At 41.1% G+C, this 27867-nt stretch overlaps 3 protein-coding genes across 3 annotated transcripts; 1 reads left to right on the top strand and 2 right to left on the bottom strand.

The window, feature by feature from the left end:
- Positions 1–1515: 1515 nt before the first annotated feature.
- Positions 1516–3405, bottom strand: TMEM70 (transmembrane protein 70). Its single transcript, XM_033155438.1, has 3 exons — positions 3145–3405; positions 2824–2935; positions 1516–2158 (listed from the first exon to the last, which is right to left on the bottom strand). The coding sequence occupies exons 1-3, from the start codon at positions 3349–3351 to the stop codon at positions 1716–1718; spliced, it is 762 nt and encodes a 253-aa protein (XP_033011329.1). The 5' UTR covers positions 3352–3405; the 3' UTR covers positions 1516–1715.
- A 3501-nt stretch (positions 3406–6906) lies between these two features.
- On the bottom strand, positions 6907–12642 carry HAUS3 (HAUS augmin like complex subunit 3). Its single transcript, XM_033155437.1, has 5 exons — positions 12561–12642; positions 10015–10996; positions 9019–9458; positions 8056–8278; positions 6907–7167 (listed from the first exon to the last, which is right to left on the bottom strand). The coding sequence occupies exons 2-5, from the start codon at positions 10930–10932 to the stop codon at positions 6943–6945; spliced, it is 1806 nt and encodes a 601-aa protein (XP_033011328.1). The 5' UTR covers positions 10933–10996; positions 12561–12642; the 3' UTR covers positions 6907–6942.
- Positions 12643–14103: 1461 nt separating this feature from the next.
- ELOC (elongin C) lies at positions 14104–27590 on the top strand. Its single transcript, XM_033155434.1, has 4 exons — positions 14104–14204; positions 19294–19349; positions 24174–24317; positions 27159–27590. Exons 2-4 carry the CDS (start codon positions 19346–19348, stop codon positions 27347–27349), a joined length of 339 nt encoding a protein of 112 aa, XP_033011325.1. The 5' UTR covers positions 14104–14204; positions 19294–19345; the 3' UTR covers positions 27350–27590.
- The last annotated feature ends 277 nt before the right edge of the window (positions 27591–27867 follow it).

Raw genomic sequence — 27867 nt, 5'->3', positions numbered from 1 at the left:
TCCTGTCAACGTAGCGTTTCGAAAGCACATTGAAATGCAAGTAGATAAATAGGTACCGCTCCGGCGGGAAGGTAAATGGTGTTTCCGTGTGCTGATCTGGTTCACCAGAAGCGGCTTAGTCATGCTGGCCACATGACCCGGAAGCTGTACACCGGCTCCCTCGGCCAGTAAAGCGAGATGAGTGCCGCAACCCCAGAGTCATCTGTGACTGCACCTAATGGTCAGGGACCTTTACACAATGAACTTATAAGAGATCCCAGGAAACTAGTTATTTGAGTAAACACGTGCCCACAAGAGAGACCCCATATAAGTCTGTGACACATTCCTGTCATCCCATCAGGTTTCAGTAATGTCTATTAGGTCATATTTGCCATCCTGCGTTAACAGCTCCAATTCATCTTGCTTGTTTCTCATACTCTGTGCATTAGTATACAGACAACAGAAACCACGAGTTATTCCCTCCCTCTGCTTCCTTCTTGCAGTTCCCTGCCCTTTAGCAGGTCTCTGTAGCACCACCTCAGTTGGTAAAAGACCTATGGCCATTCCTGGACTGAGACAGCTTGGCCGTTGTGGCATCCTTAAGATGGTATTCATTCAATGTGCTCGATGTGGGGCTTCCTCCAGGCTTAGTTCAGAAGTTGCATCTGGACTGCAGCAGCTAGGCTGTTGACTGGAACATCCCGTCAACTGTCAAGGGCATTTCCCAGCCAAAGGAATGCACAGGCAGATAGTTAACTCTTTGTTGCCAAAGATAATACAGTCACTTCTACAGCTCTGGATTCCTACACACACCAGTTCTAGCATCTTGGCAGCTGTTCCCAGGTCTGCACACTATGCAAGGGTCCACTCCCCCTCCATCAGTTTATATACCTTCCCCCAAAGGGCTGAGTACACACAGCTGCTGTTTGCGCCTTTGTGGCAACTTCCTCTGCTCATCCCTTTTCAATCCCCTCCTGGTTGAGAGACAGTGGTACAGGAGACAGTGGGGAAGAACCTGGCCCTTCATTTGTCTGACCTGCCTGTAATGCTTGTTTGTGTCAAGTCTTTATAGATGTGGATATTTTCAAAGGCCTCACCAATGCTACAGTTATGAGTCCCTCTAGTGGTTTATATAGGTAGAGACATCTTAGCAAACTTGTGCACTCCTTGATACTCTTTTCAGGATATTCAATTCTAAACATTTGAGACTAAAGAGGTTTTCAATTACAACAAAATCTTAACACTTTCTTTACCATGCCCTCTCCCAGCAATTTAAGAACTCTTCCGTCTGCACAGGAAGCTATAGTTAATGGTTCTGAATCCTGGCTTGTTTGGACAGTCTTTAACTGTTGTTCCTGTTACATCTGAAATGGAAAACCACGGTTAATGCGGCTTCCTGAATTGTTTCCCTGCTTGAATAAAGGCTAAAAGAGCTGTGTGAGCTTGCAAGGAGTTCATGCATATGTTGGCTTAATTTGATTTTCCAAAGATGGCCAAGACTCTTTTGTATGATTAAAAGCAAGCCTTAAACTAATCAAAGATCGACCAAACATCATCCCATTTATGTAAATTCCTTTTGTAACCAACTTCAGTTTTATTCATTTTAATCAGTGTTCCTTTTACTGAACCTACCACTTTTAATGAAGAAAAAAAACTGCTCTGGGGTTTTGTATCCTGGACTCTATGAAAGAATTCTGAATAGTCTGCACGTATACACACATTTTATTCAGAAACATCTATTTCCCTTCGCTGGATTCTTTTGATTCTTCGAAGTCAAAGGGCTTGTCATAACCCATAAGGTGATTATAGTCTTGAGGATATTGAAAAAGCATAGGGTTAACAAGCATTGATTTCGTTTTAGCATAAAAAGACGTGAACATCTTGCTGATGCTGGGAACCTTCACATCCTTTTGATGGAACACAGTTTTCTTTTCCGCCAAAATAGCATTATACGTAATAGCTGTGTACGTGTCTGTTTCAGGCTTATAGTACAGGCGGATGATGTAGCCCTTTGTAATCAAATGCAGGGTAACTGGAGTTACAAATGTAAAGAATCCTATAACACTGTAAAACATAACTTGCAAGGGAAGGTTGTCGACAGCCACACCAGTTTTGTAGAAGATAATAGGTATCATGCCAAGACTAAACATGCTGGTAGTGTAAGAGAAGAACTTCACGCCTGCAAGAGAAAGACAGATTAATATTTAGAGATTGTAAATAGCTTGTGAGCCTATACATTCCCACCATGCCTTAGCATCCTCAGAAGGGTAGCTGTTACCATGTTAGACCCGCCCCCCCAAAAAAATCATATGACTGTTGTTTACCCTCACAGAGCAACAATTCCCAGCACCCTTAACAAACTGCAGTTCTTATGATTTTGGGGGAGGGGAGCAGAATGTGCTTTAAATCTATTGTGTGTATGTTTAGGGAAGTTTTTAATGTTTGATGTCTTATCATGTTTTTAATATTCTGTTGGGAGCCACCCAGAGTGGCTGGGGAAACCCAGCCAGATGGGCAGGGTATAAATTATTTATTATTATTATTATTATTATTATTATTATTATGCAGCCCTGGGCTACAGAGAGTGACTTATTGCCACTAGGGCTGTTCCACCTGGCTTTTGCATATCAAAGACCAGGAGAAGCAGTGCTGCACTGCTGACACTCCCCCCAGCTATCAAATTCACTTGGCAAATCCTCAACTGCCATAGAAGCAAGGCATTCCGGCTTTATGTCCTTTTCACAAGTTTCTTGTGGAAATTGGGTCCCAATTCCCAGTAATTTTAAATACTTCAGAGTGTTCAGAACCAAAGCACAGCAAGACACCTAACCCTAATATACTCACCTAGCACTGCCTTTGCCAAATTTCCACGATAAACTAATCTGCCATGTTCAGAATCTTCATGCAGGGAGGATGTGCTGAAGCAGCGAAGAGGCTGCACATGGAAAGATGGAACCTACAGCAAAAACAGAATAACATGTATTTGAGTTTCAGATTGTTGTATCTACATGCACCACTAAACCACACGGCAAGACTATGGCTCATGGCTGATAGTGCATCTGATGAGTAAACTATCCAGCGCCTGTCACCTAACCCCATTCAGAATTAAAGCGAGCGCTCCAGGGACACTACCACTAGAAAAAGAAGCGCTCCACGCGGCAGCACCTGCTCGCTCCCCACGATCGCGGAGAGAGATCCCGGAGCTCCACGCCACCCGACTCGCGGCCTGCATAGGGCAGCCACGGAGCGCTGGCCCGGCTCCAGGACTCCAGGATGCTTCCCGGTAAGCAGGAGCGCATGACATCTCCCGGAGACCCGCAGCCACAGTCGGAGGCTGGGCGCGCAAAGGCGAACCCCAGCCCGGAGCAGCATCTCCTGCACCCCACGCGAGGCGTCCTTCCCCGCTTAAGGCGGATCTAGGACAAGCAAAGCCGCCGCCGCCGCCACCTCGGTCCTTCCCCTTCCGGTGCAGCTTGGCCGGGAAGGAGGGGCTGGGAACCGGCTCGCCTTTGCTCGCTTCTCACACGTGGATTTCAAGCCAGGCGTTCGCTAGGAAAGTGGAATCTTTGGGTTAAAAACCTGCCTGGAATTCTGGCCATTTAGGTGGTAAATCGGGATCTGTTAGTACATCTGCAGCAATGATTCTTTCGGACAGCAGCAGCAGCAGCAACACCCGCGCTCCCGCCCTAATTTGTACGAAAGAAAGTTTGGGGTTTTTTGGGTGAAAAGGCTGTGAGCTCCCATCACTTTTGGTTTTGGTCTCATGATTCCTTTTGTTTTTTTGGGAACCAGAATCCAGTTCTAGTCTACAAAACAAAAGATCCTGCAAGCCTGAAGTCCGCCCGACCCTACTTAATATCACAGAATAGAAATGTTATTCGGATTGCTAGTCTTTAAAGGTCTGTTGTTTCTGGAAGGGATCCTAAGATCAAGATCCGGAGAGTAAGCACCATGGAGCACAATGGGGCTCAGTTGCGAGTAAACTTTATTAATTAGATTTCTATCCCACCTTCCCACCAAGTGCGCTTTGGTCTGTCAAATACAAAGTAAAAAAAAGTGAAACATAAAAACAAGTAGGTATAGCATTAGTAAAATAATGTTTTACTACTGTATTTATTACCGAATTTGAAAGGGGGGGGGGGAGCCAGTTGAGCAAATTGCACATTTATAGAGAACAAGAGGCCACAAGCACATGGAATTGCACTGTTTTTAGTAAAGCATTCTGCATGGGTTCCAAAGTTTCCCATCATGGATTCAGTTTTTAGGTCAAAGTAGTTTTATTCCACAACAGGGCTGTAGCTCAATAAAGCCACATGGCTATTTTATCTATGGTCTTGTATTGGGAAACTCTGCCTAGGTTGGCATAAATAACAAAGTTGGATTTATTTATTTATACCCCACCCATCTGGCTGGGTTTCCCCAGCCACTCTGGGCAGCTCCCAACAGAATATTAAAAACACGATAAAAGATCAAACATTAAAAACTTCCCTAAACAGGGCTGCTTTCAAGTGTGGCACATATCATTTGAAACAGACACCAGGTAGTATAAACATGATTTGAGGTGGCCTAAGACTTTCCTTATTTATAAGTTCCTTATTTGTAGACAAATCAGTTGTTTCCAGGAATAACATGCTTGGGGGATTTGGCTGGACATTTTGCTTGGCAATAGTGTTGTGTTCACTGCAGCATGTGTGATTTTTGATGGCCCAATATTTATGGTGGGATGGATAGATACTAAAATCTCATTTCTTTAATTGTATTCCCCAAACAGCAAAAAATGGAAGTATTTCAGCAGCAAGCAATTCATTTGCGATCTTATGGTGAAGGTCAGGTAATACTTTAACAAGCGGGCGAGGGAGCCCAGCCAGCCAGTCTGCCAACCATTGCTGTTGGGAATGGACAGACAAGTCCAAGGCCCCTATGGGGGTGCCGCAGAAAGAATGTAGCTGGTCAAGGGAGCTGTGGACTCAAAAAGGTTGAGAACTTCTGACCTAAGCCACTCAAACTACATGCACTATGAGCACATGTGCCACTCCACTATGAATGATACTGTGTTACAGCAGAGACCAAAGTGTAGAAGTTTGGGTTGGACTAGGACATGGGTAGGCAAACTAAGGCCTGGGGGCCGGATCTGGCCCAATCGCCTTCTAAATCCAGCCCGCGGATGGTCCAGGAATCAGCGTGTTTTTACATGAGTAGAATGTGTCCTTTTATTTAAAATTCATCTCTGGGTTATTTGTGGGGCATAGGAATTCGTTCATATTTCCCCCCAAAAAATATTGTTCAGCTGCCCACAAAGTATGAGGGACAGTGGACCGGTCCCCTGCTGAAAACGTTTGCTGACCCCTGGACTAGGACCAGGAAGACCAAAGTTCAAATTGCTATGAAGCTCACTGTAGACTTTGTGCCAGTGATTTTCTTTTTACCCTAACCTACCTCATAGATAGTTGTTTTTAGGATAAAATAAGTGTGGGGCAGGGAATAATAATATACCGCCACCCTAAGGAAGGTTGGGATAAAAATGGAACAGATTTTAGTGTTTAAAATCTTAGCACAAGCAACAGAATAAAATAATACACCTCACCCATACAACTGGGTTGACCTAGTCACTTATTATAATCACAAAGCCTTATAAGATGTGATTTAGAACCCTGACAATCTAATTTCAGAATCCACTATGCCCCTCACCAATTCCGCAGAATGGTCGGTCTCAGAAAGCAAGTGAAGTAATCCACATCAATTTATTTAAAAAGCCAGTATGAAGTAGTGAATGGAATGCTGGCATTTGGAGTAGGAGTATTCCAAATTAAAATCCTAGCTCAGCTATAAAGATTACGGTGTGGGCTTCAGTAAGTCATAAAGCCGTCTCACAAAATGTTGAATACAAAGTAGGAGAGGCCCCATAGTTCCTTGGGAATGCATTATATGCACTGGAGAACAATAGACCATATTTTCTACAGATTTTCTACCACTAAAAAAATAAACACCTGGAAACTTTAAAAATGTATTAGTGGTTTACTTAGAACACTAAATAATACTTCAATCATATCAATATTTACAGTCTAATTGAAAAAGCACTTAACTTGGAAGTAATATTAAACTCTATAGGATTTATGGGAATTAAGTATTGAGATTAAAGGCAACAATCCTTAATTGTACATTAAGTATAGTATATTAACAGTGCTTCCTATATATTTCCACTCAGAAGTAAGTCCCACTGCATTTAGAGCTCACTTGTAACTAAGTATTGGACTATGAACTGCAGTGGAGTCTCTGTGTAAGGTACTCTACAGAACATCAGGGAAGTAAAGTCTCCGGTAGGTAATGTAAGCTATACAAGCCTTAGGCAAAAATAGGCATACTAGGAATGTTTTATATACATACAAGATGTGGTCTACATAGTAAGAGCAATGGTGCAATGATGAATTGTTAATTCTAGAAAGCAAAGGCCAATGGACCAATTTACTGAGGAATGAACTATCTTCCAATTCTGAGTTGGTACTTTTTGTCCTGGATAAAATAAAATCTGATAAACCTCCTCATCCAAAACAGTATGCTAAATATTGGAAGCCTTGTAGCAAGCTACTGTATGTAAATATGCAACTAAATCATCAATGAACTATTCTGGCAGGTCTCCTCGATGAGTTATTTAGTTGGATATCATCCATAAGATTTCCCCCCGTTTGTTACATTGGTTGTTTCTTGACAGTTAATTTTCAGTTAACTTAAAATAATTAGGCCTTGTCTTCTGAAGACATTTGTCATATTATTTTTGCCCTCCATACTCGAACTGTTTAAGATGCACAATTGCCTGATTCAGTAACTGAGTGACTCACACACTTTGTACTTTCCTGATGCTGCAGGAAAAGCCTTTTTCTGAGTTTTCCTCCATTTGTTACATTTCATAGTTCAGTACAAGACACAAAAAACATTTCAAACAAACACATATCTAAAATTTAATCTTTAAGACAAGGCTTGAGTCTTAGCCTGCTGTTCCATTCTCTCCACAGCATTCTTCAAGCATTCTTCATCTTTGAAGAAGTACACCCACAGTTTTCTTTCCATCTGTTGTAATTTATCATTCTCCAAAACCTTCTTCTTAGCCTTTAAATCAGCAAGAAAATCCACAATAAGCAGATTCAGTTTATTCAACAGAAATTCCTGCTGGTGAAACTGCTCAGCCAGTTCCTAAATATGGGGACAAATGCAATAACAATAAGATCAGTTTATGTGTACTCTAAATACAGGTTGAAGTAGAAAACCACCACTCTATCTCCTTGCAAATTTCAGCAGCTACTAGCCATACATTTTTAAAGTTTGCTCTTTTAAAAAGCCAAAATTTATTACCTAGATTAGGGATCTATGAATTTTGGCTCAGCTGTCACCAAGCTGTTAGTTGTGGTTGCCATAAACCCTTTCCTCCTGAGCCCCTTAAGCTCATGTAGAGAACTCACAGGGGCCAGTTCTTACAGGTTCCAATAAGTTTTCAAAAAGAGAGGAACTGTGCAGGACTTGAGATGTTTTTGTCTTCTCCAAAGGCATCAACTCCTACAAAAAAAAAATCAGCTTCTGGCTAGCTAGGTGGTCAGAGCCAAAAGGCACATCCTGTGGCACCCATCAAAACACAGACAAGATGGGAAAGCTTGATGATATGACAAGTTCCAGTGTTGGATGTGGTCAGAGAAAGGATCCTGCATGGGTTGGAGTACAGGCAGCACCTCTCTCCTGTGGTGGCTGAGTAGTTTGGAACTTAAGAGAGGAGGTGAAAGGTGCTGGCCAGCTATCCTGCACTCCCTATTCCTACAGCCATTTGTACAGTTCCAGCTTAAGGAGAGAGTATATACAGCTGTTGGCAGTGAATATGGTCAAGCAGCAGAAAGGGCAGACCTGGGCTAGAGTGTTCATGCCAGTAATTATTCAGAACTTCAGGAGAATTCACTTCTGTCTACCTTGTTCGTGGAGGCCCACTGCAAATAGCATGCAGATTTCTTGGTGTTCAATATGAAAATGATAAACTGATATTATCAAGCACACTATACAACTACAATCAGAACTGATCCTAATCCAGTTACTCACCAGATTAGTAAGACAGACCCTTTCTCCTTCACAGTACATAGAATTGCGAAGTGAGCCTAGATCAACATCCATCTTTGACAGAAGAATTTGTTCTTGGCTAGATACTGCTAATTGATCACCCACTGACATTGTGTCTAGATGTAATTTTTCAGCCATCTGCTCAAGGCCTTCATACGTTCTGAACAACTGTTTTGAATTATTTCCTTCCAGAAGTTGACACAGCCTTGAAAATAAGAAATAATTATTTGCTGATATACAAGGAAGCTTCCAAAAGCAGCCTGAATACACAATGAAGGGGGGTCAATGCAATTATTTCAGTTAAACTCATTTATAGAAACCGATTGTTCATTTAAGTATGGCAGCACAACAGTAGCTTTTGTTTTCTCTCTGTAACTCTGTAAAAACAGTTGCAGAAAGTAACAAAATTATGAGACCAGAGTTGGTCCAATTAATTATCTCATATACAGCCCATTACACAGCAAATAATTGTTGCAAGTTTGGCTATACTAGAGATGCACACATTCTTAATTCATATGAGAAACGACACAAGTTATCCCAACCCCAAAGTAAGTTAAATTCAATTATTTAAATAGGCTTGTGCATGATCATTCTGTATAGGTTGTTAGCATGACTTCCTAATTTGATAACCAGCTTAAATGCAAGTATCCAGGCCTAAAACCTCAATTTGGTTCATAAATGCTTAAGCTTGGGAGAAGGCATGCTTCCATATGTCAGAAGCAGCTGAAAACATTCTAAGGCCAGGAACATTTATGTGTATAAAGAATTAAGATCATCGGCAAAGGACAACCCAGTACATTCCAATCGTTATGCTGGCTCAGAGTGGTTATCTTTTTGAAAAACCCACTGATTTCAATGGAACTTACTTCCACATTTAGGATTAGTTAGTTTTCCACAATAGACTTCAATTAATATTCAAAATTCTATCAACAATCAGCTGCTTACCTGTGTGCAGTAGTATCTTTTGAATCAATAGTGTTTCTTGGTATTTTATGATAGGATATTGATGGTTCTGACATTGTTTCTAATACCTGCACCAAAGTATTACTGCTCTGTTTCAGATCTTGTACTATGTTTTCTAGGAGACGGCTATTATCCCTAAGTTTTCTCAACTCAATTTCATAAGCCAACTGAAGAAGTTCAAAGGATGACTTCTGTTTGATCAACTGATTACAAATTTGATCTTGTCTTGATAGGTAGTAGTCCTGTCGAGCAATCTGTAAATCAAAGTCACCCCTCACCACAGGCATATTCAATAGCTCTGCATCCTGCTTTACTAGCAAAGGTAGAGTTTCATTGTTTATTTGAGCCAAGTGCTTTTTGAGTTTTGAAATGTCGCTGTTCAGGCTAGAAATTCTGGTTTCAACATTTTCTTTTCCAGGAGTCTGCAAACAAACAAACAGATCCTGTAAACCATATACTACTGTCTCCCTTCTGTCACTAACAAGTTCCAAATTCAGATACTGAGCTTCTTTAATAAAGGCAGAGAACAAATTTTAATAAAAGATTCAAAACGTTACTTTAGGAATTAGACAGATACACAAACGGAATAGTTCTCTAGAAAATAATACTAATAAGGCTAAATACCTCAATAATTTTATAGCCATCAACAATAAACCTGTAATGCCATTTTAGTTACAGTCTTATTAAATAAAAACTGATGAAGGATTATATTCCAATTTAAGTTGCTTTTTAAAAAAAGCCTGGTGGTTAAAATTAAAATAGAATTTTAAAAAACTTAAAACTGACTCAACTTCACATTGACAGGGTAGAGTCCAACTGTCGTGACACTCACACACCAACTTCTGCTCATACAACAGAACTTCTCCTTTCTTTCCAGGGAACAGGAGCAATGGCTTTGTTGGATACACCCCAGATTCTTTATATCTGTACAGTGACACATAGTCTGGCTGTGAAATAATAATCATCTTCAATACATACCTTCTTTAAAGAACAAATATTTTTCTCCGCCCACTGGAGACCCGATCTCATGCTTAGATTCTTAGCTTCTTGTTGAATCAGCTGATGCCGAGCACAAACATAAGCCATCTGCAACCTGGTTAGCTCTTGCCTGTCCTCACATACATCATTGCTCTCATCAGAAGTAAAAGAATTCCTTATATCTACAAGCTGGAAATTTTCTTCATTAGAACTTTCAACCAACTCAGATATACCTTGGAAAAATTGCTTTTTTGTATACAAAGTAAGGGCTGCTGTGCATTGTTCTTCTTGACACAAGTATTTATCTAAAGCAAGTTGGGCTAAAAGGACAGGAGCAGGGTCCAATTCTTGTTGTCTGGATGCAACAGCAAAGAAAGAGGTCAACTTTCCAATTTTTTGAGTAAGAGACTGCAGCTCGTTGTTTAACTTTGTATTCATGGCATTGAGAATTCCCTGCACCTCTTTCAGGGTTTTAGGTTTTTCCTCTCCTGTGTCTTTCAGCTTCAGGCACAGAAGGTTATTGGCTGAGGCCACTGTTTGAAGCTTGTTCCGACGACGGCTTTTTAGGTGTTTCCTTTTTTGAAGGGTCTGAAGCTCATCCTCTAATATTTTAAGGTTTTCTTCTTTGTCTTCATCACAACTGTTGGTTTTAAGTTCAAGAGATTTACATGTCTTCAGAGCTTCATCTAGAGCATCCTCTTCTAATAGTGGGTTTGCTGATTTAAGGAGCAGATTAAATGACTGCAGCTCTTCTTCAGATAAGGTATGACTTTCATTCAACGTTGTACAAAACCATTCCAGAAATGACTTATCTTCCAGCGTTTCAAACAGCCAGTCAAAATCTTCTCCATTAAGAGAATCTGCCTTTGGATAGCCAATCCTCTTTAGAGTTTCAACAAACTTGGGACCGCAGTCCATGATTTCAAGATCAGTCTTCAACCTTGGATATTTGTAGAGGCTTGTCAATAGGCTTCAAAAATATCTGTAGCAAACAAAAGTATAGAGTGATAAACAGAAAATATACTTTTAAGTAAAGTTCTGCAAAAAAAAAGACAAACAGAACATACAAAAATACAGTAGACTATACATGTTTTTCACTTGCTAGATAAAATATATATAATTTTGCATGTTGATTACAAACTAGCCAACCCAGTTGCCTGTCAACACTATGCAGAAAAACACTGTAGTAATTGCTTAATGATCTCAACTGTCTTGTAGAGCTGGCAGTAAAAAAAAATGCTGTTTTGCTGCATTAGCTTCCAGGCTAGAACAGCAAGAAGGCCCAGTTGAGCCCACTGCCATCACACAACGGCAGCAGTCTGAACAATATTCAGCAGATCCTGCATGCTCAGCCCCTCCCTGCCCCAAATCACCCTACTTTGGGGGATTCTGCTGGTTACCACCGGTAGGAATGCTGCCAGAGAAATGTTAATGGGATGCTGTCCATCTCCTGTTTGTTTGTTTGTTTGTTTGTATGTATGGATGCACTGGGACATTCCTCACTTGGAGGTAAATCCAGCAGAGTAGAAGAACTTCCTATTAAGGAAGTTACAGAGGGGTATCTGTATTAGACTTTTTCCTTTTTACCAACATATTTTATTGTGGCTGGAGCTTTTATGTGTCAGACACCACCAGATCAAGTGTGGCATGGCCTAGTTAGCTGCTGGTGGTGTCAGAGGATTAACTTTTCCCAGATGTCAAATTCTCCTGTTTCAACAAAGGCAGAATACTTACCAGTTACATGTGTTTGAGAGCACACCCCATCACATTCAATGGCAGATCTCGATTAGCACCACATCCATGCACGTTTACTCCCAATGAAGTACAGTAAGCCCACAACTTACACTCTTTTAACTTGTACGTATTCAGCTTTACACACTTAGCTAAAAAAATAAATGGAAAGGTGGCAGGCGTCCAGCAAAAAAAAGGGAGACTTTGGCCATCCCACCCGCCATTGAACCCAATGTGATTTGACAGTACAAGATGTTGGCTTTAGGTGTGAACCCTAGAACGTAGCCCCCACATTAGTGGTGGGCTTACTGTATGCAAAAGGAATGCAGCTCTGGATGACAAGCTACTGCCACAACAGCGGTGCAGACCTAGGCACGCACACCTATTCAGAGGGAAGCCCGCACACCAAAGTAAGTGTGCAGTGGGCTGCAGCCTAGCAACGCAATCCTGTGCATGACTGTAAGTCTCTCAGGCTCCAAAGGGATTTGGCCTCTCAAGTTTGTCTAGGATTGCAGCTTTAACGATGCAACTCTGTACATATCCTCTCAAAAGTAACCCACCACTGAGTTCAATGGCAGCTTATGCGTGCACGGAACTGCAGCCTAAATCTATCTAGTCTTTACGTTGCGACGAGGCTCGTTTCCATGTAGGATTGCATCCAACTAAGTTACACACGGAGCAGATCCACTTAAATCAATGAACCCAAGTTATCATGGATCAATGGATCCTCTGCATTGTTTTTTGTTTTGCGCAAAGGAATCAAGACAGCTGGTGGCTCCTCCCCCCGCCAACCCAACCCCCTCTGCTCGACTTACTTCCGAGTAAAGCTTGCAGAAGATCGGCCTCCGTCCCGACAAGCCAGATATCTGCTCACATAGGAGCGCCGAGACCCGATAATGGGCATTCAGCTGCCGCTACGGTTTAGCGGGCGCCACTGGCGGAGGATTCAAACCTCTGCCTTCTCGCGAGAGCAGTTCAGCCCTTCCGGGTGGCGAAACCGCGCGTCACTCAGCCGGCCGCTTCTTCCGTTTCGGATATAGGGAGTTCCTGTATCTGTCTTTTACCTCCCGTAGGATTCGACTGATGGTTGTGCCTCTTCGGCGCGGCGAATTACCGCCACTTCGATGTGTGCGCATGCGCGACTGGAAATTTCTAGTGAAGCAACCTCTTGCGAACTACGTTTCGCACGCAGACGCGGCGCGGCTGGGGTTTTCCCGGGCCACTACTGTATTATACGAATTGCGTAGACTGAAGGATGAGGAGCGCATGCCTTTTTCTGTAATAGCATAGCATTAAAATCCCGTGACATGGCTATACTGGGTTCATAAATGTAAGACTGAAGCCGCCCCCCTGTCATTTGCATAGATAGAACTTGCGCAACTAAGGAAATCCCAAAGGAGAAATTACCGGGAACTGTGGCCCTGTGATCACAAGGATGCAAATATCGAGTTTTCCCCCAATAAAGCGATGGGAGTTGTTTATATGGTGTATGCTTTATTTATAAACTTAAAGCGCTATAGCGACACTCCCATTGCCTAGAAATGGGATGTTCCTTTTACTTGTCTGGCATTTGTTTCCCACCTGCAGCGCAAAAGTAGCAGAAGTCCCTAGAAAGGATAGAATCCGCTGGAGCTGTGGTTTGACAAGCGTATCATTCATCCGTCCCCGCCTTCAAAAAGTACAAGTAAAGATACAAGATCATAGCCTCTCCAACTGAGATCTTATTTTCCTGTAGGGAAAGCGTAACTCCCCTCCATTAAAAAAAGTTCTGGTGGAAAAGCAAAGGCACAGTCCATAGTTATTACCCAACAATGAAAACGGAGGAGGCAGAAGTAGCCGGAGAGCGATTTAACGACGGCGCTGCGGTGTGGTTCATTGTTGTTGGGAGCACCGAATACACCGAGGCCACCTTTTGTGTGCGATAAAGGAATGGTCTAGACTGCTTAATTATAGAATACATCGAACACACTCCTGTTTCGGATTTTCAGCGGCATTAAATAAAAATTGCCTAGATCAGCTTTCATAAAGGTAGCCGTGTTAGCCTGTGGCTTCTGGAACCTTAAACTACAAATACAAACGTTGGACTGCAACTCCCATCATTCCTGATCATTGGGCAACATCTGGAGGGCTACAGATTGTTGTTGTTTAGTCGTGTCCGACTCTTCGTGACCCCAGATTACCCTGCCTCAGAGACTGAAGACCAGGTCTTTTTACGGTGCCGCCAACCTCTTTGTTATTGTCGAATCAGAGGGGAAACTACAGGGGGCGCTAACTTCAGCCTTTCTCTCCCCTCCCTCTCTCTATGGTTTTCCGTGCGCGTCAACTTCAGAGACCGGAAACCGGTGTCTGTGACCGAAAGGAAGTGGTTTCGGGCGGAGGGGGGCGGTTGTCCCGGCTGGAACCGTGAGGGGTCTGAGAAGCTACTCGACGAATATCTTTTGGGCGCTGGCAGGGCAGAGGTGAGCGGGGGCGGGAGCGCCAGCGGGTGGGGCCGACCGGCAAACCCCTTCCTTCCCTTTTCGCGTGCTGTGGCTGCCGTCAGGGACCCTTTTCCTCCCGTCCTGTTGACTTTGGGAAGAGGCCGGGTGAAAAGCAGATCCCGTTGCGACCGAGGCGCAGCTGAGCCTGAGGGAACCGAACGCGTTCGCTGTGCGGCGCTTTTCTATCCGCTCTTAACTGCCCTGCTACAGAGAGCTGCGCCGTCCTCGCTTAACTTCGCCCTCTCCCTTTTCTCCACCCCGCCTCGCTCCCCGAAAACTTCCGTTTGCCTCAGACTGTTCCCCCTGTCGCCGCCGCCGCCCCATATACGAAACAGACGGCCCACTTCTGTCGAAATTGCCCAGGGCCACCTCAGTCCCACCGCCTTGAAGAGGAACTCTGAGCTACATCCACATAACAGTCTCCATGCGGCCTGCGCTTTTTTCGTCCCACATGATCTCGCGTATGGATTTTTCCTCTCACTGTCGCGCTTCTTTTTCTCATCATTTAAAACCCGAGTGTACCCAGATTTCAGTGTTGCTTGGCTTCTAACACTTCTTTTCCTAAAACCGCCGGGTAGGGGGATCTTCACGTCCCAAGTCTCGGAAAGCAGGCTGTCTGTGTGTAGTTTAGGCCAGTGTTTTTCAACCTTTTTTGGGCAAAGGCACACTTGTTTCATGAAAAAAATCACGAGGCACACCACCATTAGAAAATGTTAAAAAAATTAACTCTGTGCCTATATTGACTATATATAAAGTAATTCTCTTGAACAGGAATCAAATAAACAATTTTTTCCCACGGCACACCAGGCAACATCTCTAGTGTGCCGCGGAACAGTGGTTGAAAAACACTGGTTTAGGCATGGAGCGTGTGACCTGAAACCAGCCTTTATTTATGCAATGAACCCCCCCCCCCTGTTTTTCAGCCTCGGTTCCCAAGTGGCTCTTGCTGTTATTTTAAAACAACCTGGATTAAAATACAGAACTCGAGTTATTTCCACCCCGCCTAGCAAAACAAAGCAGTTTTTTCTTGTTGCTTTAAAAATCGGTTAACGGAGGGACCAGGTGAATAGGCAGACAGACAGAGTTTCTTGACCAATGTGTAACCACTAGAAAGGACCTATGTCTGGTATCCATCTTTGTCCTTCAAGGTGAGGATTTCGAGAGCCTAGTAAATGAGGGGAGCTCACTTCATGACTTTAACTGTTCTGGTTCAAAGCTCCTTTGATGTAGCGCCTGCTGCATGTACTCTAAAGGTCACAATAGAAGTAGATCTTAATAATTTTTTTACAGAAATTCCAGGACTTCCTCTTTTCATATAATTAATTTTAATGGTGTTTGTGTATGAGTGGGCATAATTTGCATTGCATTGCCATAAAAATAATGAATCGCATGTTTGGGGACACAATTAGCCAAATTCCAGTTCATTGTTTGTGGGTGAATTAATTGGCAATCAAAACAAAACTACTTTCAGATGCGCTTGAGAATACATGGACTTAAAATTATTATTTTTTGTACCAGGTAGTGGAGACAGTTTTTACAGGAGACATACATATAGGAGCAGTCCTATACAAAAGAAACTGGTGCATGGTAAACCCAGCTTAAATTAAACCTGCATAAATTACAACAGATCCAATATTCATTTAGAAACGGCTACTGCTGGCTGAGCTGGCCTAAGCCTGACAGAGGGAGAATAAGCCTTCAAAATATTGCTTGAGGTAAAGTTCCCATTTTGCTAGCTTAGTTTACAATGGGTTGTCAGGTCACATGACTAAGCCCAAATCCTCCCTCTCTGGTCCTCCCCCTACCACACCCCTGGAATACCCCATTCTCAGGGCTTATGCTATTTTAAAATCTGCAAGGGAAGCTCAGTTGCTGGGTTCCAGCTGGGAAGTGGAGATATGTCAGTGTAGCTCTGAATGACCCAAGGATGGGGGAGTTAAGGTGGCATAGCCTTACTGTCCTGGCAACTTCCAGGGTCAGTCGGAGATCTGCCTGATCATAATGCCACTCATCCCTGCAGATCTTGCTATGGGATAGGATTGTTCCCATAATCTTCAGTGGCCCAAATATTATTTTCAGTCACAAATTTGATGAAATTCCAGTTGTTATTTAGTTTGTTTCTAAATTAAATTTCAGTTGATATTTATTATAGCATGTGAACAGAATATTAATCAGTGTGCTTGTATGCTGATTATTCAAAGCGACCTTCATATGCTTCCCTGCCCCATGATAAATTCAGCAATGCTGCTCTTAGAAAATCTGCTGCCTAAATGTTAAATAGCTGTTGGTATCCAGCAACCTTTTGAATAACTTCAATATAAAGCTTGTACCAGCAGATCTGCTTGCAGTGCAGTTGTTGGGTGGGGAATTGGTAGGCTGAATACAAGAATGTTAGCAGATACACCATGTGGGAAAGCAGCAGATAACAGATTCTTACATCTGGGAAACTGCAAAAAGCTTGGTAGATGTTAAAATACTTACAACATACAAACGGTTTATATTCTAAAGGTCAAAACTCCTCTTTCTGTTGTCTTTTAACACTGTCAACAAAATTAAAGAAGGCATTGTCTTGTATCTTTGATGCTCTTCCATAAAACAGTTGGCAGCTACAGAACAATTAAATATCGCTTTAGAAATGTGGGGGGGACCTTTTATAGAGTTGTGATAAATCATGGGGCATACCTAATCTTTTATAATGTATGCAAGAAACAAAGGGGGCTTCTCATAAGTTTTTGGAATGATATTATATAGCAGCCATAAATTACATCATCCATGAAAATTTGCAGGCTTCTGCTGGTTGTAAATAACCTTCCCTCTTCTGCTCTGTTATTTCTTCCCCAGCACTTGCATAAGTTGTCAGATATTCCTTTGCAATAATGGAAAGTTTTTGTGTGTTTTTTTCAAAACATGGGTGTAACCAAGTATGGTGTTGATCACTGGTGGGAGTGAAATGTTCAGTAGCCATTATGTTAGCTAAGAACTCCATTGAGACTGGGAAGAGACATTATAGGAGTTACATGACTAGGCAGGAAAGTGGGGCCAAGACCCAAAGTTTCATTAATGTAGAAGGGTAGGTCATTCAGTTTTAAGTGTTTTTTTAATGGTGGTATATTCTCCCTTTAGCTGATTTGTGATATGGGGTGATAGTGAATCAGTTTTGTGTGTTTATGTTGCATTTTTCTTCCCTGCAGCCGCAATGATGGGGGATCATCCAGAATTTTTTGGGGGGGGAGAAGGGGAAGTTCCACTGTGTGAGCCAAAGTGCACTTGTGCAACAGTGAATTTTGTTGTTTTGATTAACTTGTATTCTTAAATAGTGAAGGAAGTGACTATAAAGGTGATTCCAATCTCTATCTGTGCCCATTGTGATTGTCCCTTCTTCCATTGTGTCTTCCCTTGCACCCTGAAAGAGTGCTTATCGGCTCATAGGAAGTATAACTTGTCTCCATGAAGTAATGTTTATTGCTGCTTCTCAGCAAAAATAAACCCCAAAGCACCTAACTAATATAATTTAATAAAGTATTCAAAATGAAAACACATTTTACTGTTTGTTTGTTTGTTTGTTTGTTTGTTTTAGTACTGTATTAAATTTGTATTATGAAAAAGTCTATTTGACTATAGAAGCTTGGTAGAATAAAAGGCATCCACCTACCTACAAAAGCAAAGGATAAATCAGCCCTGTTGGACAATATTAAACTAGTACATTTTAGTTACATATCATATGTGGAAGTTTTCAGTGTTTAATGTTGTATTATGTTTTTACTAATTTTTTACTGGGAGCCTCCCAGAGTGACAGGGGGAACCCAATCAGATGGGTGGCATATACCTATACATGCACACACACACTTGTTGTTGTTGTTGTTGTTGTTATAATATTTGGAACCGGACCTCCCCAATGAACCTAAGGGAGTGAATGGTTACCTATATACTTGAGTATAAGCCTAGTTTTTCAGCACATTTTTTGTGCTGAAAAAGCTGCCCTCGGCTTATACTCGAGTGAGGTGGGTGGTGGGGGTGGCGAGAAAGAAGCCCTTTCTCTCCGCTTGTGCCACCACCCACTCTCCCCAGTCAACCATTCCTTAAGAAGTGTGCAAGAACGGCGGTTCTTTACCCTCCCCAGGCAGCTTGTTCCATTCCTGAACTGCTCACATAAATGCAAACTTGGCAAAGGAAGAAGAGGAAGGAGCAGCCCAAAGGGTTGCTTTCGGGCTGCTTGTTCCTCCTCCTCCTCCTCCACAGCGGCAAAGGTGAACCGGCTTATACTCGAGTCAATAAGCTTTCCCAGGTTTTTGTAGGAAAATTAGGTGCCTCGGTTTATATTCGGGTCGGCTTATACTCGGGTATATACGGTATTTCTGGGAGGGCCAGTGCCTTGAAAAGTGACCTTGACTAATTGGACAAGGACCAATATTTTGAGTTGAGCCTGGCAACTCATATCCAGTGAAGACCCTTATATGCTCTCTTGGCTTTCCCTGGCCAACATCTGAGTAGCCTTATTTTGGGCCATTGGAAATTTCCTAACTGTTTTCAAGTAAAGCCCCACATAAATCATATCACAGTAATCTAGTCTTGAAGTTAAAAAGGTATGTATTACCTTTCAGATTAAACTTACCTTTTTTGGGGTGAGAATCCAATTCAAGCAGGACCTGAGGAAAAAGTAGTTCCAATAAGCCAAAAAAATACTTTGGTAGAAAGCCACCGTATTCAGACAGTGTCCCAAAGTTAACCTATCTAATTCGATCTGCGATCTGAATTGGAGTCTTGTGGCCAAAAAATACCCAGATGACATTATGAGGTTATTCGTGGAAATTGTCATGGGACTGGTTAGTCAATAAGGAGTTTTGGGTGACCTTGATCTCATACTGGTTGGTACTGATTAATGAAAACACTGGTGTGCATGTGATGTGGTAATGTGGCACAGTAAACATAGCTGAGTCTTTTTTTATTTAACTTTAATATCAGCTATAGAAAGGACTGCCGTTTATGACCTTTTACATTGCCACCAATCCACGTATTTTGCTTTTAGTAATGAACTTAAATGTATGTGTACTTTTCTCTTTGTTTTCAGATATTATTGCAAAGGCTCTAGGGGCAAAGAACCAACCATCTGATAAGAAGAGATGGGTAAGTGTACCATGAAAAATATCCTTGGCAACAACCTTTGCTTTGTAAGCATATCATAAATGCCTAGTTCTATTTTCTCCATGTTTTGGTAAAATGTTTAATGACATTTTGAAAGTAACAATGCAGGATAGCTCAGTTGGTAGAGCATGAGACTCTTAATCTCAGTGTTATGGGTTCAAGACCCATGTTGGACAAGGAGATTCCTGCATTGCAGGGGGTTGGACTTGATGACCCTTGTGGTCCCTTCAAACTCTACAATTCTATAATTACTTGTAGTGCTTGCGTACGTAACTCTTTTTTCTGGAATACCTCTTAGCACAGATCAGACCGAGATCTGCTTAGTGTTTGCAAAGTAGTATACAGTAAGCAGCACAAAAATGGTGCACAGATATCTACCAAACCATTCCACATTCTGAATCCTATATTAGTAATCCAAAAATAGAGAGGACAATGCGAGAAATCTAATAAAGAAGTCACAAACAGAAAACTCATTCAAGTTAATGCAACAGGAAAATTTCAGTCTTTAATTTAGCCAGGCTCCTGTAGATATTGATGAAGATGTAGATATAGTCCAGTCAGATGAAATATCAAAGATGTTACGCACAAATGTTAGACAGGGTGCCAGCGTTTGTCCCCCGTTTCGCCCATGGACAGTTTTGGGCTTCTTCAGTAAATTCTTTCCCAGGGTTTACTGTATTTTCATACATTCAAATTTACATGTTACATCTCATCTTAACTAGAACATCTAATCTTCTTCTTCAGAATATTCTTCCTCAATAAATAAATGCTAAATGAATAAATGTTTAAGCTAAGAAAGAACTTAGCATATGAAGTTGAAAGTGTGTAAATATACCAAAAACTTGAGGAAGAATATTCTGAAGAAGAAGATTAGATGTTCTAGTTAAGATGAGATGTAACATGTAAATTTGAATGTATGAAAATACAGTAAACCCTGGGAAAGAATTTACTGAAGAAGCCCAAAACTGTTTATTAGATTTCTCTCATTGTCCTCTCTATTTTTGGATTACTAATATAGGATTCAGAACATGGAACAGTTTGGTAGATTTCTGTGTGCCGTTTTTGTGCTGCTTACTGTATACTGGTTTACCATGAGTATTGGCAGCATAGATGTCAGGGAAAGAGGGATTGCTCAGGAGGAGCAGGGGGAGAGAAAGGGGCAAGCTGCAGCTGAGAGAAAAGATAGCGATTCTTCAGGTAAAGGGGGGTCGCTGGGATACAGAGAGCAGTTGCCTATAATTTCAACAGATTCATCTTCCTCTCCCAGTCCGCATCAGGAATTGTCTCCGGAGGAGGGAGAGATTTCAAACATTGTCAGTAGCAGACAAGTGAGTGAGCCGAGGGGGAGGAGGAGGCGACGACGTCATATCAGAGTGCCGAGAAATTGGCTCTGTTGGCGCGCGCGGGAGAACAGCAGTCCAGGAAACTGAAACTGATTAAGCAGTCATGCTTCAAGACTCTGTAACTCTTAATGAACAATAAATAGTTGTATAGCTCACCGCTGGAGCTGGTTTTTTCTCATGAGCAACATCAAAGGGAAGAGGATTCCTGACAATAGGTTATTTTTTCAGTTAGTGTTTGCAAAGTGGCTGCTTTATGTCCCTACAAACCAAGCCCAGAGAGTTCTAGAGTATACTTGATAACTGGATAGAATGAGTGGGGCAAGGGAAGAAACAGATCAAGGCTGCAATCCTGTAATCCCTTGGAATAAATGACATTGCACTCATTAGGACTTAGTTATAAGTACGGTAGACATGTCCAGCATTGTACTGTAAAGCTAATTCCTACTTCAGTGTTTAATGCATGAAATTGTATATGTATTTCATGACTAGCTTCCATCAAGGAAGAGTTCCAAATGACATGTACTATACCAGGCATAGGCAACCTTCGGCTCTCCAGATGTTTTGGCCTACAACTCCCATGATCCCTAGATAACAGGACCAGTGGTCAGGGATGATGGGAATTGTAGTCCGAAACATCTGGAGAGCCGAAGGTTGCTGACCCCTGTACTATACCAAAGAACAACAGCCATTTGCTTGAAATAATGCACTAGCCACCTGCAACTGCTTTCTGTTAGTTTCTATCAACAATGCTGAGATGAAGGAAATATTTCCCTTGTTTCTAGGTGAAGTTGCTAATCTTGCATTTTTATATTGATATAATAGGTAGTTAACAGAGTTTAAAGATCAATGAGAAAACACTTCAGTAGTTTCAAGGATTTCAGATTAGTAGATCAGCACCCATCCAATGTGAAAAGGAGCTGAGCAGCTAAGGAGATAAAAGCTAGAAGAAGAGTTCTGCTGGATCAGAAGAAAGACCTAGTTAGTCTAGCATCCTGTTTCCACAGTGACTATCCAGATGTCTGTGGCAGTGGTAGGTAGCCCCTGGCCAGCCACGTCCTTAAGTCTAGCCAGCTAGGCCTGTTCCAGCAGATCCCACTCACTTCCTAGTCATCCCATGCCATTTTATGGAGCTTGAAGATAAGCCCTTAAATTGCAGGCAGAGCTGTCTCTTATGTCCAATCTCAGTCCTAAAATTGGAGATAAGCCCCCTGCCTGCTCTTTCATAGTGGAGAAATGCTACCTTCTACTTTTATCTCTGAGCTTAGCACTGTGGTGCTTAGTGCCAAGATCAGGAGATTAAACCCCTCTGCCACTTCTTTAGAGATCCTCTAAAGAGCAGGGAGGGACATGGGTGGCGCTGTGGTGTAGACCACTGAGACTAGGGAGTGCCGATCAGAAGGTTGGCGATTCAAATCCCCACGACTGGGTGAGCTCCCATTGCTCAGTCCCTGCTCCTGCCAACCTAGCAGTTCGAAAGCACGTCAAAGTGCAAGTAGATAAATAGGTACCGCTCCGGTGGGAAGGTAAACGGTGTTTCCGTGCGCTGCTCTGGTTCGCCAGAAGTGGCTTTGTCATGCTGTCCACATGACCCGGAAGCTGTACACCAGCTCTCTCAGCCAATAAAGCGAGATGAGTGCCCCAACCCCAGAGTCGTCCGTGACTGGACCTAACGGTCAGGGGTACCTTTACCTTTACCTTTTAAAGAGCAGGCAAGGGCATCTTTTCAGCCACTTTTATTTAAAGCACTGGAGTGACGAAGCCTGGAAATGCTGAAAATGTATTTATGTGTGCCTGCATGTCTGGTGTATGAATGTCTATGTGTTTGTCTGCATGTATGTATGTGTGGGAGAGAGAGGAAGAGTGCTGTGTACATGCATGACTGTTGCATATGTGTTTGTGACAATGGGAGAATAGAAGTACATGTATTTTTCTTTTGGGTGTTTGTTTTTTCCACATTGCCAACTCAGACCCCAACAGTGTAATATGAAGTTAGGATTTTTTGCCCCAAAGTCTATCACTTTACACCTAGTTGCAGTGAATCACATTGACCGGGAAAAGACTATAGCTTAGTGGCACTGCAATTTCTTTGCATGTAGAAGATATTAGGCATTTCCAGGTGGACTGGGAAAGCCTGTAGTCTGAAACCATAGAGAGCTGCTGCGAGTATGTGTTGATACTGAGCTAGATGGACCAATGTTCTTGCTTGGTATCAGGGTGGATAAAAATCAATGATTTTTTTAAAAATAAATAAATAAATAAAAATCAGATTTTTTTTATTTAAATCAGATTTTTTTTTAAATAAAATGCTTTCTGAGGAAAATATATTACTATCCAAAGGTTATTCAATCATGAAATAAAGATTAGTTTTTTTAATTATGTAGAATAAGGCTGTATATGTTTAATTTTTTTGGTAAATAAATTCCATTAATCCATTCACAATGTCATGCTCTTCCAGAGGTTTTTGTAAGATTATTGAGCAGTTTCTCTGCCTACAAGATATTATCACAGATGCTTGGTTTACTTTTGCAGTTCTCAAAACTGAATTTGACTCAGCAGACATCACATGCCTCTTCTTCACAGCAAAAATGTTATAACATGAACAGACTTGAGAAAAAGACCTTAATCCTATTGTTCTACAAACCTATGAATACAGAATCAACCCCTTCAGTGCTAAGTTTCAAGAAGTTCAGTGAATAGAATAGAAACAATATTTTCCTGATTGTTTGGAGTGGAATAGATCTAATAAATCTATTTAAATTGTTATTATTAAGGTAATGATTATTTTTCTCCTTCCTAAGTACAACAGAAAAGTTGTCCAAATATGAATGATTAACCTATTAAACTGGGGATAAAAAACTAATATGAAAAGCTGTTATTCCAAAAATCTTCCATCTACTTGCATATTAAAGTTATACTAGCAAGAATTAGTCTTTATGTAGAAAACTGTGATTTAAATCAAGCCTTACTGACTAGTGATTTAAATTGTGATTTAAATCGTGATTTAAATCAGTTTGATTTAAATCAGATCCACCCTGCTTGGTATACTGTAGCTTCCTATATTTCTCCCATCCACTTCACTGATCACTCCTAACTCCAGATCGTTCATGAACAAGTATCCCAACATAGATCCTTGCAGACATGTCTTGCATCCCTTCATTGTGAGAACTGTCTGTGAATTCCAACTCATTGCTTCCTGTTCTTTAACCAGGTGCTGATTTCACAAGAAGATCTTTCCTCTTATCTCACTACTACTAAGTTTACTCAGGAGTCTTTGGTCAAAAAGTTATTGGAGCACTTTGACTGTGTTGGTGTTTCTAGTATTCTTGCATTTCTTAATTTACTGTTCTGAATTTAACACATAATTAAACATTAAAATGAAATTTAATACTTTCTCATTTATTTATTTATTCTTAAGCTTTCTAACATACATTAATTGAAGTAGAATAATAATTGTGTATTATAGATGGAGAAGAGAAGACATATGGGGGCTGTGAAGGCCCTGATGCTATGTATGTGAAATTGATATCCTCAGATGGCCATGAGTTCATTGTTAAAAGAGAGCATGCACTCACATCGGGAACAATAAAAGCTATGTTGAGTGGTCCAGGTAGGTTCAATAAAGCGTAGCTTATCCCCAAAAGGCATGCATTTGGATTTGATTGTGGTTTTCTATAGCTTGTGATGTGGGTACTAGAATAAACCAATTTTTCAACTTCTTAATTAAAGAAACTCACTTTTCTTTTTTCATTTCTATGCCTGTCAAAGGTAATGTGGCCAACAACGTGATGTACATGAAACAAACATATTTTGTAATATATGCCTTTATCTATACTGACCACTTGAAACACCCTTGCGCACCACTGTGTTTGAGCACCAAAGGCTAGTATCTTATTTCAGCTAAGATTTGACTTTGTTTTCCTTATATAATTCCTCTTTGCTTCTTTAAGTGGGTGATAAACCCAAGAGGGCTATAATAGTTGATTTGATCACTGACATATTTTGTAGAAAGAACAATAGACTCTGAATACTTCATTCATTCTTGTTTCTTTTTTGAATAACAATTATTTATAAAACAATGTCCATGGTACTTTGCAGAGAATGAGAGGCATGAACCTTCTAGATAGCAGTGAAAGGGGAAATGTCAGGGGATCCTCCGGAGACAGCGGAGAGCCGGCTGAGGTGGAGGGAGGGACCCCTGATGTTGAAGGTACCCAGCCCCGCCATGAGGTAGAGGGAGGGAACCCTGACGTTGAAGATACCCAGCACCGCCAGAGAAGCCCAGAGACTTCCTGTGGGAGCAATAGGCAGGGAGAGAGTTCCGTGGTGGAAGGGCAGTCAGATGTTGCAAGGTCCCAACACCAACTCAGCAGTTCAGGGACGGAGGGGGAATCAGTAGTTCCATCGCCCCACTACATAGGGGCTCAAAAGGAAGGAGGAGACTTGGGGTCCCCAGGTTGTTTTGTTGGAGGCACTCTCGCAAAACACCACTTCCAAATCTGAGAGTGACTAAGATGGTCATGGAATTTGAGCTCTGACTTGCACATATCTGTATAATAAACTGATGTAAATATACAGATTCTGAGTCATCGCCTTTTACTCGTGAGGAGCACCACTGGACCCTTACAGGAAATGACAGGAAATCTTAACTTTTCATTAAAAAATAGACATAGTAGCTAACAATAAAATCCAGTTCATAATAATAGATAAGCTGCATCCCAAAAAACATTGCCTCCCAAATTAGGGTTAATTACAATTGTGTATGGGTACCGGTACTAGTAAATTGTGCCAAAGCCTTCACAGAGAAAGTGAAGAAAGTACAAAGGAAACATGAGAGGTAGCATCATAGAGATGTTTTGGGAAACTGTTCCAGACAATCAAAACAAAATAAAAAATTCTTTCCAGTAGCACCTTAGAGACCAACTAAGTTTGTTCTTGGTATGAGCTTTCGTGTGCATGCACACTTCTTCAGATACCAGACATAAGATAAGGTGAAATCATTTGACGGAATATGTCACAGGTAGGGATGTGTTGAGATACAAGAGTAGAGACATACATATTATAACCAGACTTATTGTCAAATTTTAGAACTATTTTTAAGTACTTATATGGTGGCTTCCTTAAATTAACTGGCATATAACGATATATTTATTATGTCACCTTTTAAATTTGTTCTGGACTTCTAATATAAAGTTCTAAGAGGAAAAGCTAAAGTAGATTAACATTTGCAATGTTTAATCCATGTCTTTTTCTTTAAGCCCTGTGGTTTGAGAAAACTGTTGGTCCACAGGCTAAATGTGACCAAGAGTTCAAATTTGCTCTGTGAGGGTGTTTTTCCCAAACAGGTTTAGCTTAGCATTTTATCCAAACCCAGGCTTGTGGTTTGTCACTTTTCAGAACAAACCTTGGCTACAGCTCATGGTTTGTTTGAATGTAATGCTAAGCCAAGCCATGGCTTAGCTCCGGATGGTGTGTGGAGGAGTGAAGCAGCCAAAATTTATCCACCAAGTACCCTCATTCTTGCTTAGCATTATATCATCATCATTTTATTTGTATGCCACATTTCTATAGTTAAAACCGTGCTCAAGGCGGTTTACAACATGAAAAGATTTACATAACCACAAACATAACAAAACTAGTTATAAATACATAAAACTAGTCATAAATAAATAAATAAAACATCAAAAAGTACAGAACCAAACTGAAGCAGGGTCACTGATGTGGAAATTAAATATCCATTCTCAAAAAAATAAAGTAGAATTCATGACAACCAACCTTCTTAATCAACTTACTGCTTTCTTTTGGCGTAGTCCTCTGTGATAATTTTTAGATTGTATGTAAACAATGACCAGGCTCCAAAGAACTAATTTAAGTGTCCTTGAGGGTTCTCATGCACCTGAAGTGTGTGACTAGTTACTTTTTCTTTGAACAGCATTTATTTGTCATGCAGAAAATTCCTGTTAGAACTCCCCTGAGTTTTCAGAAGCTATTTTTTCTGTGACATGTTCATGTATGTGGGGTGGAGTTGGGTGAGAGGATACCATTCAAGTAAAAAGAAGTCCAGAATCCCTTTGAGTGCCCAAAACTAACTGTCATTCTTTGTACTAGTGCCTGATTACCATAACTTGTTTCTACAGCTTCTGTCATGTTCAAGATTTCACTCTGATCAGCCCACTAGTACCTTCTCAAGTGAAAACTGTCATAAGAGCTGGTTTTGTAGGATAAATATTGTTAATATATTCTTCCGAAGAATATTTTATTCATAAAATAAAAATATTGTTTCTATAGCTGGTCAAAATTGAAGTAATTTTAAAGCACAAAGGAGACACAGCATGCTTAAAATGCTCAGGTTCAACTGACAAAGAACTCTACCAAATCATATACAACTTTTTGTTGAAATGTCTACTTGCAGAAAGATCTGTGTGCTCATTTGTCTTTTTTATGTACACAGGACAATTTGCCGAAAATGAAACAAATGAAGTGAATTTCAGAGAGATTCCTTCCCACGTCCTATCCAAAGTATGCATGTATTTCACCTATAAGGTTCGCTACACTAACAGCTCTACAGAGATCCCTGAATTTCCAATTGCACCTGAAATTGCACTGGAACTGCTGATGGCCGCAAACTTCTTAGATTGTTAAAGTAAATTATAATAAAAATGTAAACCTTTTTTCCTCCCAATATTTAATGCACGTAGTTCAGTTAGTAACTTTTTCATATGGCATGTTCTGTATGTTTGGTTAAAAAGTGTAATGATCACTGCAGAGTCTATTGCTCACAGTGATTTTGCATAGGAATCATTCATACTCTGATTTTGTTTTGCTGCTTACACAAGTAACAGACTTCTTACCAACTGACAAATAAACATGCTAATTTAGTGGACGACTTTGCCTTATCCTTTTTGTGATGACAGAACTCTATTTTTCATGCTCTTAACCCACTGAAATGAGAAAAGTGCTTTCTGAGAGCAGATCCCAGCTAAGACTCAAGTTCTATATCAACTTAGAGTATGTCCCATTGAGTTCAATTGGACTTACTTCTGACCAGGTTGCATTGCAGATATTTTTTTAAGGTTTCTTTTTTGCTTTGCCTTTTATGTTATCTCAATTTTCACACTGTTCTGATTAAATTGATTGCTCTCTGATGGTTGTTCTTGCAA

Source organism: Lacerta agilis, chromosome 7, assembly GCF_009819535.1.
Source record: "Lacerta agilis isolate rLacAgi1 chromosome 7, rLacAgi1.pri, whole genome shotgun sequence".
Classification (NCBI taxonomy): domain Eukaryota; kingdom Metazoa; phylum Chordata; class Lepidosauria; order Squamata; family Lacertidae; genus Lacerta; species Lacerta agilis.
Note: the sequence above shows the minus strand (reverse complement) of the source record. Positions and strands in the feature narration are given on the sequence as shown.

Coding starts and splice junctions, on each gene's coding strand:
- TMEM70 (XM_033155438.1), bottom strand. CDS start 3,351: ATGCTGCTCCGGGCTGGGGTTCGCCTTTGCGCGCCCAGCCTCCGACTG. Junction 2,936..3,144: donor CGATCGTGGGGAGCGAGCAG/GTGCTGCCGCGT, acceptor TTTTTGCTGTAG/GTTCCATCTTTCCATGTGCA. Junction 2,159..2,823: donor TTTGGCAAAGGCAGTGCTAG/GTGAGTATATTA, acceptor TTTCTCTTGCAG/GCGTGAAGTTCTTCTCTTAC.
- HAUS3 (XM_033155437.1), bottom strand. CDS start 10,932: ATGGACTGCGGTCCCAAGTTTGTTGAAACTCTAAAGAGGATTGGCTAT. Junction 9,459..10,014: donor ATATTTGTTCTTTAAAGAAG/GTATGTATTGAA, acceptor GTTTGTTTGCAG/ACTCCTGGAAAAGAAAATGT. Junction 8,279..9,018: donor AAAGATACTACTGCACACAG/GTAAGCAGCTGA, acceptor CTTATTTTCAAG/GCTGTGTCAACTTCTGGAAG.
- ELOC (XM_033155434.1), top strand. Junction 24,318..27,158: donor AGCTATGTTGAGTGGTCCAG/GTAGGTTCAATA, acceptor TTATGTACACAG/GACAATTTGCCGAAAATGAA.